This window comes from Cheilinus undulatus, linkage group 16, assembly GCF_018320785.1.
Source record: "Cheilinus undulatus linkage group 16, ASM1832078v1, whole genome shotgun sequence".
Lineage (NCBI taxonomy): Eukaryota > Metazoa > Chordata > Actinopteri > Labriformes > Labridae > Cheilinus > Cheilinus undulatus.
In genome coordinates, this window is record NC_054880.1 from 6341189 (window position 1) to 6359859 (window position 18671).

An 18671-nucleotide genomic window follows, 5' to 3' on the forward strand; every position below is an offset into this window, starting at 1 on the left:
TTTTTATAAATCATTTCTCTGGTAAAATGTTTCTGTATTTGACCCTCAGGGCCACCGTACTTCTACATTCATCCTGTTTTTATAAATCATTTCTCTGGTAAAATGTTTCTGTATTTGACCCTCAGGGCCACTGTACTTCTACATTCATCCTGTTTTTATTATACATTTCTCTGGTAAAATGTTTCTGTATTTGACCCTCAGGGCCACTGTACTTCTACATTCATCCTGTTTTTATAAATCATTTCTCTAGTAAAATGTTTCTGTATTTGACCCTCAGGGCCACTGTACTTCTACATTCATCCTGTTTTTATAAATCATTTCACTAGTAAAATGTTTCTGTATTTGACCCTCAGGGCCACTGTACTTCTACATTCATCCTGTTTTTATAAATCATTTCTCTGGTAAAATGTTTCTGTATTTGACCCTCAGGGCCTCCATACTTTGACATTCATCCTGTTTTTGTTACACATTTCTCTGATTAAAATGTTTCTGTATTTGACCCTCAGGGCCACTGTACTTCTACATTCATCCTGTTTTTATAAATCATTTCTCTAGTAAAATGTTTCTGTATTTGACCCTCAGGGCCACCGTACTTCTACATTCGTCCTGTATTTTTCTTTCATTAACAAAAAGCTCCCCCTGCTGAGGGCGGGTCCAGGTGAAGGCGCGTCCCCGTCCCTCGGTGCGCGCTCTCTTCCCTCCCTCTCCTCTCTCCGCACACAGCAGAGCTTCTCTCCTCCTCTCGGTGTGAAGTTTGACTCTCCGGTAGCCTCTCGGTGTCCTCCGCTCCTCTTTACCCGAACATGAGTCTCCTCCGGCGGTCATGGATCCTGTGAGCTCCGGGTGGAGTCTTCTCGCCGGCTCTGCTGCTGCTCGTGTCCGTGTTCAGCGCGCCTTCTCCCGGGGAAAAGCTGCCGAGCGATCCTGATCGGATTTGATTGTTTCCACCCTCGTGCACAGACTTGATTTCACCTCTGATTGATCCGGATCCTTTATGGACTCCTCCAGCTCCCACTGACGGAGTTTTCTTTTCCCTTTGTGAAGATGGAGACGGTGATGGAGAGGGAGTGCAGCGCTCTGGGGGGGCTTTTCCAGACTGTCATCGGGGACATGAAGGTAACAGGAAGCTGGCATTATTATTGATCTGATCACTGATCGATATGGCACACTCTGCTGATAACACTCCACTCTTTCACCCTGTTGAATCCCTCCATGAAGGGCAGACATTTACCCCCCCTCTCTGGGTTATTGGCCATCATTAATTTGATAATTAAAGGGGGAGGAGGGGGAGGGAGGGAGGTGGGTGTGTTCAGGCTCTGCAGCTGCATTTTCAGGACTGGTTTGCCTGCAGATTCTCCCTAAAAACAGCTAAAAATACAGCCTCCTTAGGGCTGGGCAGCTGGTCCAGTTCTATAGATGTATTTCTAACAGTGATTGCATGATCATTATTATGGATTTATTTATGTTGATATAAAAGAAAATCAATCAGGACTAATGCTGAGTAGAGCTAGTTAACAGTACTAACAGTAGCTGTGTGTTTATTTGACTTTATTTCTGTCACAAAGACTAAAGGGTAGTTTTTCTCTTTTTACATACAAAAGACCAAATCTGTGGACTTAAAGAGACAGAACAACATTACTGACAGTGTGCAAACAAGCAGTAACTAGGGGTGCACAGTAGTGGGTTAATGCTGATATCTCATATGTTGACATTTACAGATTTAATTTAGCCCATACAATATTCTAAGATGTTTTTCAGGACTAAGACTTCAGTCCTTTAAACACGCTTTAAGGTGTGAGGATGAACAAAGAAACAAAATACAGCCCTTAAATCTTACGTTTAAGTTTAAAGAATGAGGATAAATAAATAAAGAGTTTATTCATTTATTGTCTTTCCTAAATCTGGTATAAAATCATGATAGTTTCAACCCTGGGGTCTCTGCTTTCTACAGCTGAGAGACAGAATAGCTTCAGATGTGTTGACAGATTTCCACTGTGGAGGAATATCATGGACAAAAGCTAAATTACATTTTAGTCTAGTTTTAGTCATCTAGATGAAAACTAAAGTTAGTTTTAGGCATCAAATATCTGTTTTGTTGAGTCTGAGTCTCGTCTTTCTCAGGGAATAAAGGCTGTAGAACATTTTCAGTCAGAGTTTAAGTCGACAGAATCACCGCCGAGCTCAACACTACTTTAATAAACAGACGGCAAAAGTGAATGTTACTGAGTCAGAGTGAAGACTGGAGCCTCCAGGTGAATAAAGTCACACAGGTATGATGGAGGCAGATGAAGTAAAGCCTTAGAAATTAGGAAATGCGAGTGTTCATAGAAGGCCAACCAGCTCAATCATGCATGAATGTTAGCTCAGTAGCATTGGGTTAGCATCCTGGCTAACAGCTCCCTCATACTGGGCTGTAAAGTGTGTGAAGCATAATTGAAACCATGCTGACTCTCTTCTCTCTGCTGTAAACCAGCGATACTTAACATGTGGCTCTTCTGTGATGATTAGTGGTTCTTTTACGTCTAAATTTGAAACATTATTCCCCAGAAAACCTTAAAAAAGGAAAATTTTACCTCAGAATTATCCATTGCCGGTCACATTAATCAGTTTGTTTCCCACATTTCCACAGCAGGCTTTCATTGTCAACCTCTATTTTTGCCTGCATATTTCCATTGCCCTTATTTGCAATTTTGTGCTACTTAAATTCCATTTTTACTGCTTTTAGCCCATTTCGGACACTTTTATCCAGCTTTATGCAATTTTTACTGCTTTCTTTTTGCCTTTATTGTCACTTTTCGCCCGTTTAAGCTGCCATTTGCAATGAAATGCCACTAATTTCCCATTTTTCCACTCTGATGCTTTTTGCCCATTCTCCCACCCTTTTTCTGTTTTTTTTTCCCGTTCTAGTTATTTTTCACTCATTTTTCTCCATGTTTTTGCAACTTTTGGACCATTTTTGCCACCTTTCACTGATTTTTGCCACTTTCTGCCTTTTTTTTGCCATTTTTCTTCCAGTGTTTGCTGCTTTAAGCCCATTTTTGCCACTTCTTTTTGTCACTTTTGTCCCTTTTTTCATACTTTTATCCTGCTTTTTGCATTTTTTTGCCTCCTTTGTCCACTTCTCTTACATTTAGGTTGCCTCTTGCAATTAAATGCCACTTTTTGCCCATTTTTCTCATCTTTGTTCTGATTTTTGCCCATTTTAGTCATTTGTCACTTATTTTTTGAAACATTTATTGCACTTCCCACCCATTTTTGCCACTTTTCTCCCAGTGTTTGCTGCTTTTTGACCATTTTTGCCACATTTAGCTTATTTGAATTGCCGCTTTTCACCTCTTAGATGATGGCTCTTGCAAATGTATTTTTCAAAAATGTGCCTCTTTGGTTGAGCAGCGTTGAGTAACACTGCTGTAAACCATGGAGCACTGTGTGCTTATTGCCTCTGTGATGTGTGGGAAAGATGTGGACCGTCCTGTCCCATATCTGACCGATAGACGATGCATTAACAGAGATGTACGTCCTTTTTTGGTATTGAATATTAAATGTGGATGCACCTGAATGTGTCCTGAAAACAGTTGGATATCTGACAGCTCAGACTGCATACAGAGGCAGTCTGGGATGTCTTCATCTGGACTGGATTGGTTTTGTATTTACAGCATTAAAGACCGCCCAATCAGCTGATGTGATCTGCTGCTAGTAAACAAAGAGCATGGATTTATTTATGTCTGTCCCACAGCATTCAGAGTGATGGAATGGTAGCTCTGGATTATTTGTCTCATCTGCCTGTCTTTCTGCTCTGTATTTGGTACCAATGTGACCTTTTGACTTCTATAAAACAAGAAAAATGGGGAAAAAAAGGAAACTGTCTCTGAAACGAGAGCCAGCTACCATCATTGACAAAATGAGCTGTTGTTTAGTCTAACTAGTATCCATCAAGCTTTATCAGCTAAATCGTAGATCAGTGTTTCCTTAAAAGCATGTTAATGACAACATAAGGGAGAAAAGCTGTTAAAGAGGTACCTCTAGTCTCTTAGCTAAAAGTTACAAGAATTTCAGCTCACTTATCGTTGTTAGAACAAATATGTCAACAATTTCTCCCTTTAGCTGACTGTCCTTGCAGACTATGGCATGCTATTGGTCAAAATGAAGGGAAGAAGCCCAGCTACCAATAAAGCTACCAATATTCTGTCCTCTACCTTTGATGATGTCATCCTTTGAAGCCTATAAAATATTCCATCCTTGCTCTTTGAAGATGGTGTCATCCCTGAAAGCTTATGAAATATTCCATCCTTGCTCTTTGAAGATGATGTCATCCTTCAAAGCTTATAGAACATTCTATTCTTGCTCTTTGAAGATGATGTCATCCTTCAAAGCTTATAGAACATTCTATTCTTGCTCTTTGAAGATGATGTCATCCTTCAAAGCTTATAAAACATTCTATCCTTGCTCTTTGAAGAGGATGTCACCCTCTAAAGCCAATGCAACTTTTCAACCTTCCTCTTTAAAACATTTCATCCTTGCTTTTTGAAGAGGATGTCAATTTTTCAAGCTTGTAAAAGATAGAAATTTATTCTGTAAAACTGAGTGCAAATTGGAAAGTGGTCATAAAAAAGAAAGAAAATAATGCTTTTAAACAAAATAAAAAAATAAGTGCAATACAAATGTCACATGTAACAGTTATATTTACATGTCCAAAAACATTCCTTCCTTGCCTTTTACATGTAGGCTGATCTACACCTCCAGTTATCATTCCAGTCTATCCAGACCACTAAGTTTATCAACTAAGTAGAAAATCAGTGTGACCTTTAAAATCATGTTTTTTTCCTACATGAGGGAGAAAAGCGGTTAAAGAGGTGCAGCTAGCCTTTTAGCTTGTGACTAGTTCACCCTCAGCAGGAGCAGCTTATTAGAGTCAGAGGAGGGACGGAGGGGTCTGATACCAGATAGTCACTGAAGACAATCGTACGTACCAGAGTGACTAAAACGGATCGTTAAAGCTAAATGTAAACGAGGTTTTGTGTTTGCTGCTCTCGGTCTGTTTCTGTCAGACTGGTTCTAGTGGATTAATGACCGCCGTACTGCCTCGCTAGCGTCCTGATGTGCTGGTCATTCTGAGTAGCTGTGTGGGGGAAGGGCAGCATGTAGAGACACCCTCACACCTGTTTCCATGGGGGTGTAATAACAGACTGGTTTAACAGGTGTAGAGCTGGTACTCTAAAGGGAAGTCTGGGAAATTGCTACACCCCATCCTTCTTCTCTGGCCCTTGTTTCTTCTTTCATCTTCCTCTCCTTTTCTCCCCTTTGTCTTCCTCACCTCATCCTCCTGACCTCTCTTTTCCTCAGGCTTCTTCAGTCCTTCGACCCCTTTTTCCATAAGCGATTTTAACATCTTTGTACTTTTTAGCCCCCCTTTTCTTAATAGATCAGGCAGTCACCCTGTATTTGTGTTGGTCCACATCATAATCCCAGGATTATTCTATAAAACTAGTCCCTGGATCCTACATCTCTGGATCCTAGATCTCTGGATGTATATAAAACTGGTCTCTGGATCCTAGATTTATTCTGCCCTAAGACCCAAAGATATCACCTCAGCAGTTTTTAGGGTTATAGCTGACATTCCTTTGAACACCAGTCTTTTTCCAGTCTATCTAAAGAATGGTGCCCAGGTTTCAAAGAAGTCCTCAACTTTGCACTTGAGTCTTCATATAAGAGACTCCTATGGTATGAGAGCAAAGATCTTTTTATGAGCAGTGAATGTAACCTTCTTCTATGACAGACCTGAACCTGAGGACCAGGTAAACCCAGGAGCAAAGACTGAGGTTTAATATTTCCATGTGATATTCTGGTTCACTTTACCATAAGTCCGCTTACATTTGTAAGAATGACTGTTTTTCTTTACATCTGTAACAAGACCAATGCTTCTGTGATGAATGCACCAGTAAGGATGTAACAGCGTTCCTCTCACTGCCTGAAGCAGCGGCGTGCAGCCCTCTCTATCAGCGCTGCTGTTCTGCTCATGTCTTTGTAAATAAATCAGAGTGCTGATCCTGTTTAGGGAAATTCTGACTTTAAAGCCTCGTTCAGTGCTTCCGACTATCCCGGTAAGCCTAGCTTCTGATGCCAACTGTTAATTAGTCTGGTGTCATGTGTGGATGAAGTCTGGTGTTGCTGCAGAGTTTTACCTTGTTTCTTGCACAGGTTGCATGACTGATGTCAAACTCGTGACTTTCTGATGTTTGAAGAAACCTGTAATAATCCAGTATGTTTGCTGGCAGTAGAAAGACACTATGATCTGTGTTACTGGTCTGAGTACCACCTTCAATTTGTTCTGGTGTGAATGGTGAGCCGACGCTGCATCATGCAGTTTAGCATTTAAGGGCACATCCATTCTGTAGCACCTATATTGATATAGCTGTACCCATTTTTTAAAAAAGGCCTACGTATCATAGCTTTGTACTTTACAGCCCAGAACAAAGATTATTGTTTAAATCAAACATGAAATAGTTCCTATGAAAATCCTGTAACATCCGTCTTCATTGAAACTGTAAAGATAACTCAAAGTTTCTGCATCAGCCATGTTTTTAGCTCAACAGCGCCTCCTAGTTTAGCTGTAAAACCTCTCCTAATCCTCCTGCTGTCAGTCAGTGATTTGTGCCGTTCGTCATCCACTCATCACACAGCTGCTGGTTAAATGAAGCCACATTACTGTTGATCTGTTTAAGTGGAACTGATCTGCATGTGTCTCCCTGAGGATGATCTGTCTGATCCTCTTAGAGCCTGAGCTGCTTTATTCAGAGATTCACGGCTCATTTAATTCTACTTTCTGACACACTTCAACCTCTAGGAAAAGAGCTAGAGCTGGAGGTTTAGGCTTTTCTCAAATATCTGGATACCAACATGACGACAATAGCAACAGAACGATGGTTTAAAAAGCATTATGGAGTCTCTGTTGGCTGTTTTTTTAAATAGTAAACAATATAATGTTCACAACTGACCCCTTTTCAATCTTCATCCTCTAAAAGAGGTGACCCGTTGTCAGGCTTTGTCCTCAACAGATATTAACACATTTAAACTTCTCCATTCTGGTAGGCATAGCAGTTTCTTTTACAGACCACTCAGCAGTCACAGAGTCACTCTGATGACCACTCAACAGTAATGGAGTTACAAGTCCTTGCATATATTTTACTGTGATCATGTCTAGTTAGGATTGTACCACTCTTTGCACATCTAAATCTTAATTTCTCATACTTTTTTAGTTCTGATTTGTATTGAATGTTTAATTCTGTACATTGAAAGCAAAGCCTGCTGGATTTAAATTCCTTGTTGCGTCAGTATACTTGGCCTGTAAACCTGATTCTGGTTCTGAGAATAATGCTGGTAAGTTTGTAGTCCAGTGAAGTGAGTAAGTGTAATCTGACTGGTGTGTTACTGGGCCAATCAGAGAGCTAATAAAGCGCTGATTGGACTAATTAAGGTGAGCCTTTTCTTTAGAGTTGTCTGTATAAAGGAGGAACACTGACTGTGACTTCACCGCCCTCCTCTGCTGTGTTTGGTCTAGAGTTAGTCTGTTTTATCTGGATGCTACAGCCGTTTATCTTGGACCGTGTCGTTGGTTTGATCAGAGCTGAAATCATCCTGGAAACCTCAGAGACGGAGCTGCTGCTTTTGTTTCTCAGCCAAGTGGGACACTGTGGTTCTCTGACCAACGTGTGTGTTACTCTGCTTTAATCTCTGATTTACACTGCAGTTTTTCAGACTTTAAGGAGTAAAATCCACTGCCAGGAGTGTTGGGTTCTGTTGCATTTATACTCCAGTTATTCCTGAAGATTATTCCAGCTGTAGTTAGACTTTTCTGGAATGGTAAATTTACTCAGGTTCAGCTGTTGGCCTTATTCTGAGGACGGCCATTTGTCTCTGATGTCACATCAGGAGGAAAAGCTAAAAATGGTTCTCTGCTAGAGTAATGGTGTTTTTAAGGGTTTAAATCCTCTATACTCCTGGTTGTTTTCTGATGATGTCACATCACAGTGGAGAACGCCAAACAGTTTGAACAGGAAGTGATTCCAACACAGAGAAGCGCTATCAAAATGGCAAAATGTTGTTCTATTTATGACTGTGAGAGCTGATAAAACTGAAAAAAAAAAAAATCCTTGAGTTACTTTTGAGTCCTGAAAGTAGTGACAGGAAATGAGTTTAAAGTCAGGGCGGAGTCAGACACTCATATATGGTCCATTTCCACAGGCAGTCCAGTACTTCCTCAGCTGATGTCCATCCAGTCTCGCTCGTCGTAATGGGAAATCCGTGTCCTTTTAGAGATCTGGATCAATTGGCTCAGCTCTGTAATAAGAGCCAGCTCCTAAAACAGCTTTTCAGTTGGTGCCAGTTTGGCTTTTTAGATTACAAGAAATTAATGGAGGAAAAGAAACTGGCTCAACCAGGAGCCAGCACCTGTTGTTCATATAAAAGAGCCGGTTCTTAGACCAGACTCGTTCATGAACTTCACTCAGTCTCAAACACCAACAGTCTCTCCCTCGTGTCATTTGGTGGAAGCTTTTGGAAAAGTGGGTGGAGCTGGAGAAGAGCGAGGGACCTCGGGAAAGATTGACTGCAGCTTCACTAACATTCCATCCTCTGCCATGCTTTAACTATTTAATAGAAAGCTGGTGTCATTCTCTACAGCTCATAAAACATTCCATCCTTGCCTTTATCATTCAGCCAGTCTATTTAACCAGAATCTTAATGTTATATCTGTGTCCACTTAAAGGATGTTTATGACCAAGCGAGGGAGAAAAGCTGTTAAAGAGGCTCAGCTAGCCTCTTAGCTCAGTCCTAGACACCTCTAGACCAGTGGTTCTCAACCTTGGGGTCAGGACCCCCTCGGGGGTCGTGAGACACAAAGAAGGGGTCTCCAGATTCCCTCAAAGTTTTAGAATTCCACTGCTGCCGCTTAACGCCAAATTTGCCAAATTTTAACTAGTTTTCATCATTTTTCCCCAAATTTTAAGACATTTTTGCCATTTAACACTTATTTTTGCCATTTTAAACCCGTTCAACCACTTTCTCTGCCTATTTTTGCCATTTTTAAACCAATTCTTGCCACATAAGCCAAATATTTCCTCTGTTGACTCATTAATGTCACTATTAACTCCATTTTACCACATACATTTTAACCACATATCGCTACTAATATACCCATTTTTGCTAGAATGCCCAATTTCTGCCAATATCTGCCTATTTTTTCTCAGTTAGCTCTATTTTCCAGTTTATATCAATTTTTATTCCCATTTCACCAGATTTCCACCCATTTTTTCCAATTTAAAACCTTTTCAGACACTTTTTAATTCCCTTTTACCTCTATTTATGGCCATTTTTGCCTCTGTACCATATTTTTGCCTTTTTTTGGTTATTTTTTGACATGCTTACATAATTTTTGCCACTTTTAACCCATTTCTGCTACTTTTAAGATCCAACTTCACCTCCTTTCTACCATTTTCATGCCATTATTTACCCATTTTTTACATTTTTTACCCACTTTTGATTTTTTTTCCACAAAATAGATTTCTTCCATTGGTAAGAGTGGTTATTTTTTAAGGTTAAATATAAAATAAGGATATTACAGCTTAACTTTACAGTGGACCAGGATTTTGCTGACCTCCATCGACCCCCAGTCTGGCTGAACCCCAGAAAGCTCTCCCTTTGTCCCCCTCATGGACGGCCTTGTCTGCACATGACTATTCTTGAATGTTCATGGCTGTTCAGCCACCTTCAGGTGCAGCGGGGTCCCCGGTTTCTGGGACCTTTATTTTTGGGGGTCACCCGATGAAGGTGTTTATACATTTCTATCAGGAGTTTGGAGAAATCAGAATAATGGATACGGGCAATAATCCAACCTCATGCATCCCTAGTGAGCAGAGATTATCTCTTCAGTCTTGTGTTTGTTTTGTCCTAAAGAGGCGTTTTTAGAGGAGGAATTTTCTCCACTACAGGTCTTTGTTTTGTCTCTGACGCTGCAAAGAAACCTCCTTCCTGCTGCAGAATCAGATTGATGTTTTAATCTCTCAGTATCGCTCCTTAATCTTCAAAAAGAAGAATCAAACGGGGATTTCTGCTTTTAAAGCTCCAAACAAACAGAGAGGAGGATTCCTGGAGGACCACCATCCTGCTGCTGCTGCTGCCTCTGGTTGTTGCCACGGTGACAATTTATGTCCTCTGTGACTGATTGATGCGGCGGCGCTGCCCTCGGCTTGCTGAGAGAGAGAGGGAGTACAGGGAACGGAGGGAGAGAGAGGGAGGATGTAATGAGATGTGGGTTAATAGAGGCGGTGTGATGAAGATGAAGTGATGAATGGGTGAGGAAGAGGAGGAAGGAGAAGCCAGAGAACACTAGAAATGAAAAATGGGAGTGTTTATGTATGTAGGAGTGGGAAAAAGGAATAAATGTGATGAAGAAAGAGAGAGGCGACACAAAGGAAGCCAAATGTGTGTCACAGAAACAGCCAGGGTCTGTTTCTGAATGAGGATGCACACACGTGTGACCCCCCACCCCCCGCAACCCGCCTCTGTCTGAAGCCCCTCTGCAGCTGCAGCAGCGTTACCATAGCAACGGTAGTCAGGCGATGATGCTTGGGCGTCAACAGAGAAAAGGCTGAACACACCCAGACCTCCTTGGCTCAGCTGTTCCGCTCCTTTACTGAGGATGAGGAGGGTGACGCTGACGGACAGAGATGCACCATTGAAGGATGAACGCTCTGTGGTCATAAACGGTCAACTAAAGGCTGAACATTCGATCAGATATTCATCTTTGTCAATGTTTGGCATCCAGTCTTAATGGGAGACCGGTAGGGCCGGGTGGTAGAGTCTAAGTATTATATCACAGTATTTTCTTTTGTCCTTCACAGTCACAGTTTTATATCAAGATGTTGCAAAATGAGGAGCTACTGAAGAGATACTGAACTGTGCTACAGCACAGGTGTCAAACTCGAGGCCCGGGGGCCAAATCCGGCCCGTAGAACAGTTAAATCCAGCCCCAAAGATGACCTCATATTTCTGTTCTAACTGGCCCATCAGTCTGAGGCTTTGTCTGCTTTGAGGCTGCCAAAATTAGATATGCAGATATTGACTAAAACCACAGTAAAGCAGTTATTAAATAGTTTATGCAAAGGTCTTTAGATTAGAAAAGCACGTAAAGGCCTTTTTTGTAGGGTTTTATCAATAAAACTTCAAATCTATGTTGATTTTTGACGGCAGTGTGTCACTTTCTCTTCTCTCTTGGGTCCTGGGGTGCTCCACTTTTCTAAGGTACATGTAGAGAGGGCTCCAAGGAGAAATGCTTGGGAAACACTGTTTTAGACTCACAATTTAACATTTTGAATCTGATTTTGACTTTAAATTTCATGATTTTGACTTCTTTCTAAAATATTTGCTATAAAAACATTATTTTTCAATTTCATTTTCATGTTTTGACCTTTTTAACTAATAAATTTACTTTTCTGAGATTGTGAGCCTTTAAACGTTTCTTTTTCCATCCATTTTCTATACCGCTTATCCTGTTGGGGGTTGCAGGGTGGCTGGAGCCGATCCCAGGCCAGGGAAACAGAGTTGATGTTTATCAAGTTTATGGTTTAAAAGGTGACCCTGTTAGGCCCTCAGGTTAGTCCTGAATCCAGAATCTGGCCCCTGCTGTGATTTAGTTTGACACCCCTGAACTACAGTATGAGACAGCTGAGGATGAAAGAGCTGATGAGAGCTCCTTCATCCTCAGCTCCTTCATCCTCGGCTATGGCCTTCAGCAGTGACCTTCTGTGTCTTGCTCTTCTTTTGAAGCGTGTCAGTGATCGTCTCCTGGACAACTGTCCAGGCAGCAGTCTTCCCCATGATTGTGGTTGTGTGTATTGAACCAGAGTGAGAGAATGAGGCTCAGGAAACCTTTGCAAAGAGAATTTTTTTTAGGGCAGAAAAGAAATGTGAGATAAAATGTAGGCATAGTAGCAGTATTACGCCAAGAGAAGTATTACAGAAGTCATCGGTATCGTCTCGATCATTCTGGTACTGAGATCCGCCCTGATGTTCCCCATCTATCCCTCTCTATTCTGTGAGAGAGTAACACAGTAACCCATGAGCAGACTGTTTAAAGTCCTTCTCAGTCGTTCTGTTTACTCTGACGGTGGAGCCACTGCTGAATATTAGCATCGCTTGAAAACTGCTGAAATGATCATGTGCTGCAGTTTCTTTACTTTTAGACGTAAGGATCATTTCAGCAGAGTATAAACTTTTACTTCAATACGCTGCTGATGTCCTGATGAATTCCCTCGACAGAGATGTTTGAATCTCTAAGGGAACACTCCTAGTAAGATAAAGGTTGAGTTAAATGAATTTATGAGGATCTCCTGATATCCTACACAGGAAGTCATCACATCCACACCTGATTGGCTAGGATTTACAGGCATTCATGCAGATTTTAACATGTTTTCACTCCTCGTAGTGCAGTGGAGTCTCATCTGAAGAACGAAACCCTCTCTGATGTCTCACTGCAGCAGAGTTAAGCCCCGCCCATCCCTACAACCATCAGTGGCGTCCTGCTGACATTAGAGCTCATGTCCCGGTTTGTTCTGTCTGAGTGCAGCAGCTCGCCGTTTCTCTCCACGCTCACATCGACACAGAGAGATCTGCAGCGTCTGAACCATAACACAGCTCTCTGGACCAAAACTGGGTTTAACGCCGGGGGGCGGGGCTGTTTAACTTCCTGTAGACGGCCTGGGGAGGGAGGGCAAATCGATCAGGAGTATTGATCCGTCTCCTGGTCTTCTGTGAGCTCTTTGCTGCATCACAGCCTCATGATTTATGGGTCAGGTTAGGGTCTGAGGATCTTTGTGTTCTCCCACAAAATTTCAACAATTAAAATTCCCAAAATTAACATAAAAATTTCCATGAAAATTCCTTAAAATCTCAAAACAAATCCACTCAAATCAAACTCTCCAAAAACATGCAAACAAATCCTCAAAAACATTCATGAAAATTCCTGATATTTCAAAGCAGACTCCACCTAAAAATTTCCCATCAAATCCCTCAAAATTCCATGGAAAATTACACAATTTTCAAATAAACTACCCAATAGAGCCAGCATTTCTATGAAAAATAAAGGAAATTTTTAAAGGTATTCCCAACAAAATTTTAACAATCAAATTTCCCAAAAATAATTTATAAATTTTCATGAAAATTCCTAAAATTCTCAAAGCAAATCCACTCAAACCAAACTCTCCAAAAGCATCCAAACGAATCCCAAAAACACTCATGTAAATTCCTGTTATTTCAAAGCAAATTCCACCTGAAAATTTACCTACAGGATCTCCAAATAAATTCCTTGGAAAATTATAACATTTTCTAAATAAAATCCCCAACAGAGCCAACATTTCTGTGAAAAATAAAGGGAATTTTGAAACGATATTCCCAACAAGATTTTAACAATCAAATTCCCCAAAATGTACAAACTAATGTCCACGAAAATTCTCAAAGCAAATCCACTCAAATCAAATTCCTCAAAAACATGCAAACAAATCTTCAAAAATACTCATAAAAATACCTGAAATTTCAAAGCAAATTCCACCTAAAAATTTACCACCAAATTCTTTAAATTTTTCCATCAAATCCCCCAAAAATTCCATGGAAAATTACACAATTTTCCAAATAAACTCCCCAAAACAGCCAACATTTCTATGAAAAATAAAGGGAAATTTCAAAAGATATTGCCTACAAAATTTTAACTTTTAACTAAATTCTGCAAAATTAACAGATAAATGTTCATGAAAATTCCCTAAAATCTCAAAGCTAATTCCTCAAACAATCCATATGAATTGTTCAAGTCTTAAGGGAAATCCAGACACTTATCTGAAAAATCTAATGACAGATTTATCACTGCAGGAAAGCTGAAATGTGCCGTGCTCATACGGACATGCAGAGTCAGAGGTTAGGTTTAATCAGACGCTGCTGAGGAAAGTTTTCAGGGAAGAACCTCTGCTAAAAAAAATCTGTGTTTGAATGAAATCCTGAAACACTGGTTCATTTTAACTTACTCTATCCCATTTCTTCACATGACATGTTAATCCTGGATTTAATAGAACTCTCCAAAAGCTCACTGGTTTAAAAAAATTGATCAAGTCTCTCCATAGACAACCCAAAAATCCCCCAGACTTCACTACGACTACTGTAACATGGCTCTTCTTATGCAGTTTCTCCCTCTTATTTCATGAGTAGCGCCTCCTGCTGTTCGACTTGTGAACTCCTTATTCTCTCATAGAAGAAGGGATGGAAACGTGCACAAATGAGCGTTTTCTTTGGCTGGATTTCTAAAAAATGTGTTAAATTTTTGTTACGATCCTGTTGTCTGATGATTTCTCATCTCTTCTTCTCCTCAGGGCGGTTATCCTGTTTGGGACGACTTCATCAGCAAAGCCAGCAAACTGCAGTCACAGCTGAGGTAACACACACACGTGCAAGTCTCTTTATTTATACAACACAACTGACAAAAAAGTTGGGACGCTGTGCAAAATGTAAATAAATACAGAAGTTTCAAATAAACTAACATCCTGTCACTAAAGCAGACGCTCTTCTCCTCTGAGACAATAACGTCGTGGAGCTGGAGCCAATCACAACTGTCATTATGTGAAGGGCGGGGTCAGCCTGGACTGGTCGCCATCCAATCATAGGGCTTACATAGAGGGACAGACTAAACACTCACAACTACGGGCAATTTAGAGAGCATGTTCCTAGACTGTGGGAGAATCCTGTCAGACGGGTAGGCGTTAAAGACCAGCCGTGGTCATGACGTGTCCTGAGCTAAAAATAGAAAGGTAAAGGTGTTCGTTCACACATTGATACACACATGCTAGTGTGTGCTAGCTGAGCTCAGTCTGCTTCATTAGTGCTTAAATGTCAGCTACACCGCCGCTGTGAGGGCGCCGCCTCATCCCAGAAACCTCGCCTCATTGGGTGAGCGCACACACATTAATCCATGCATAGGTACTCTAAAGGTCAGGTAAACATACCAACATGTAGACAAACACACACCTGCAGCTGCAGACGTAAACATGAATGCATCATAGATGAAACCCGCACACTCCCTCCCTCCTACACAGACGGCGTGGAGAGCTGGAGTAACCTTGTGGCGGTGACAGAGATTAATGGCGGCTCTGTAAAAGTGTTATCAGAGAGTCCAACACAACCGCTCTTTATCGACATAAAGCAATGCAAAACAAACAAGACATGCAAATCAACACGGCATCACTACAGGGTTCATCTCTGCGTGTCAGACTCTCACACTACCTCAGTGAGAGCTATTTCAACTATTTAATACAATAAATCAGCAAATACTGAGAGTCCAGGACGTCTGTTTTTGTTGTAGTCGTTATAATGTAATATCATCCCCTAAATCAGTGGTTCTCAACTGGTGGGATGGGACCTAAAGGTGGGTCTCAGACCAGTTTTCAGTGGGTCCTGACTTGGTGTCTGTAAAATAATGGTGGCAAAAAGTCCTGAAGTCCTTAGTGGACAGACACTGATACACTTTTTTAGCCTGTTTTACTATGAAATTGGGTAAATTAAATGTTTGATCAATATTTCAACTAATTTATCTCCTTTTCTTGCGATGGAAAGGCTTCTTTTCCCATGACAGTGAGGTCATTTCATGGGTGGCAGTCAGTTTTAATTTGTCGACTAAAACTCTGACTAAAAATGTTCAACAGCCTTTTTGTCCATGACAAAAACTAGACTAAGACTAACAAAAATAGATCTGTGTTGACTAAAACTGACTAAAACAAGATGACTAAAACTAGATCAAAATATAATGTAGTTTTTGTCAGAAATTAAAAATCTGTGATATTTCTCCACTGTGGGTAAATCTAAAAACAATTCATCTGCATCCATTCTGCCTCTCAGCTGTAGAAAGCAGGGACCCCAGGTTTAGCAGAGTGCAGAGAACACACTACCATGATTTGGTACCAGATTTAGCCAAGAGAATAAATGCTTGGACTAAAAGTAAAGACTAAAGTGTGAGGACTTTTTATGGACTAAAACTAGACTAAAATGTTTTGAGTTTTCTTTGACTAAAACTAGACTAAAACTAAAAAGGGTAGAAATGACTAAAATGTGACTAAAACTAAAATGCATTTCATTTAAAGACTAAAACTAAGACTGAAATTAAAAAATAGCTGCCACACTTAACACTGATGGCAGTAGCTCGGTCTGGAAGGACTTGGGCTTGGAATCAGTGGGGTTGCCGGTTTAAGTCCCGGTTGGACCATATCTGGACTTTGGCCTGTTGGCCGTTGAGGTGCCAGGTCACTTCCTGAGTACTGCCAAAATGCCCTTGAGCCAGGCACTGAACCCCCAACAGCTCCCAGCAGTGCTTCTACGATCAGTTCTGTCCCTTCTCTTTTTTATATTGTGTATTTTGTTCCAGTCATGCTCCAAACTGCAACATATTCAATGACTAACCGTGTGTTGTTGACTTTTTTTTGGAAACTTGGGTCGTGATCTGTCATAAGACTGGCGGGTCCTGAGGCCGGACCAGTTGAGACGCCCTAAATCATTACATCTATCAAATCAAATCAGGATATTTATAAGTCTGGGTGTTTATAGATGCTGACCAGGCTTTTTATCTAAGTAAAATAAAAACATGTACTCAATAAAAGCACAATGACTTAAATAATTGTGTATAATCAAACATCAGGTGGAGAGTGCAGCTTGAGTTCAAAGAAGAAGTGAGCAGTGATTTAAAGCTTTTAATACTCTGAATTGTCTGATTATATAAAAACGGACCTTTTAAACTCTAAAATAATAATCGTCTCTGTTCTGTCTCTCAGGACCACGGTCGTCGCTGTAGCAGCATTCCTCGACGCCTTCCAGAAGGTCGCCGACCTCGCCACCAACAGCAGAGGTACAGTGGAGACGAGTTTGTGAAGGATTTATTCTTCTTGACCCTTTACCTACTGAGATTATGGCGATTTGGACATATTTTGTTATCATGGCTGTAATACTGAGAGCTTTGGTCCCTTTTTTCCCAGGAGTACTTGAACCTGACTTTTCAACATCTGGTTATTGATTATTACTCATTATATGGAACTGTCAGCAGTTTAAAAGAAGAACATACAAAACTGGTGTTGTGCTATGAATTCCCACGTCATATGGTTGCGAGTACCGTAACACAGGGGTTCTCAAACTTTTCAGGGCTAGGGAATCCTTACAGGGCAGAAAACTTTCCAAGGACCCCCACTCAAGCCTCACGCTGATTAAACACATGCTAACTGCCGTTTGTATTCAGAGATGCTGCGTTTTAAACCTTCAAGTCTAAATACAAGCTCTTGTCCAGTTGAGTGTGGCTTTTTTGTCCTTAAACTCTGCATGCTTTGTTATCAGATGATGCTTTAGCTCGGCAGCTTCATGGCTTCACATTAACACACACAACACATTTTGGTCTTCCACTGCTGTTCTCAGTAAAACCAGACTGGAGATGGCTGTCATCAGATTTTCTTAGTTTAGCTGCTTTGGGCCGAGCATCACTTGATGAAGTTGGCACGCTTAAATATTGATCTGTTGTTGCTAGCTGGACCTGCGCACCAAATGCATCTTGAGAAAAGTGACTGATGTGTGACGAGGGGTAGGTTTACGTGACATGTCACAATCATATCTGAGTTTCTATTGGCCCAAAGTTGACTCATGTGGGAATGATCGATTTTTGTGTGTTTGTTTATGGCGCTGTGGTCCCTGTAAGTATTTGTTTGATTTTTAATGACATGGCATTACTTTAATGATTAATTTTAAATTATTTTGTGGACCCCCAAGCAGTGGCTCGCAGACCCCCAGGGGTCCCCGGACCCCAGTTTGAGTACCACTGCCGTAATGAGCTGTATATGTGCACATGCCCACAATTCTCAACTTTCCAACACCGCTGGAATTTTTCTGATAGGACAAAGTTTGACAGAGTTACGGTAATAATACTACGGACATATAAAACACAGCGCTGGCGCTGGCGCAAGGGTTAATAAAGGTTAAGAAGTATTTCTGACTAGAAATAAGATGGACTGGTGTATTAAGACCTGAGTTTTTCCAGATGTCCGTCCTATAAGGCACTAGAATAGATTTCTAAGGCAGAACAATCAGTGATCTAACAGCTGACTGAGTTTAAATGACAACATTCATTAATCAGGGACGGTTCATTAATGATGGAGAAGAAGAACACATCGGTGGTGGTCTCGACCGAAGGACTCTGAGATTCTCTGGTCTGTTGAAACCAAGATTAAACCGCTCATCACCGGCCAAGTCCCATCCTGACGGTGAAGCATGGTGGTGGCAGCATCATGCTGTGGGGGTGTTCTTCTACAGCAGGGACTGGGAGGCAGGTCAGGGTTGAAGGAAAGTACAGAGATATCCTCAATGAACACCTGTTCCACAGCACTCAGGACCTCAGACTGGGCTGAAGTTCACCTTCCAGCATGACACTGACCCTAAGACCACAGCCAGGAGTGGACCAGGGTCAAGAACCTAGTCAGAACCCTGACCTGAACATCTCTGGAGAGACCTGGAAATGTCTATCCACCGACGGTCACCATCCAACCTGACTGATATATCAAAACACACTATTTCAGGCTCTGAATACTGATGTCAGTGTGACATTTCTG

The 18671-nt window shown here is 41.1% G+C and overlaps 1 protein-coding gene across 1 annotated transcript in view; it reads left to right on the top strand.

Moving 5' to 3' along the window:
* Positions 1-712: 712 nt before the first annotated feature.
* The window catches only part of LOC121523354 (protein MTSS 1-like), a 57990-nt gene continuing 40031 nt past the window's right edge, over positions 713-18671 (top strand). The window contains exons 1-3 of the mRNA XM_041808206.1: positions 713-1116; positions 14412-14473; positions 16857-16930. Of these exons, the coding sequence (XP_041664140.1) occupies positions 1045-1116; positions 14412-14473; positions 16857-16930 (208 nt within the window). The 5' untranslated portion in view covers positions 713-1044. The remainder of the gene's footprint in view (positions 1117-14411; positions 14474-16856; positions 16931-18671) is intronic.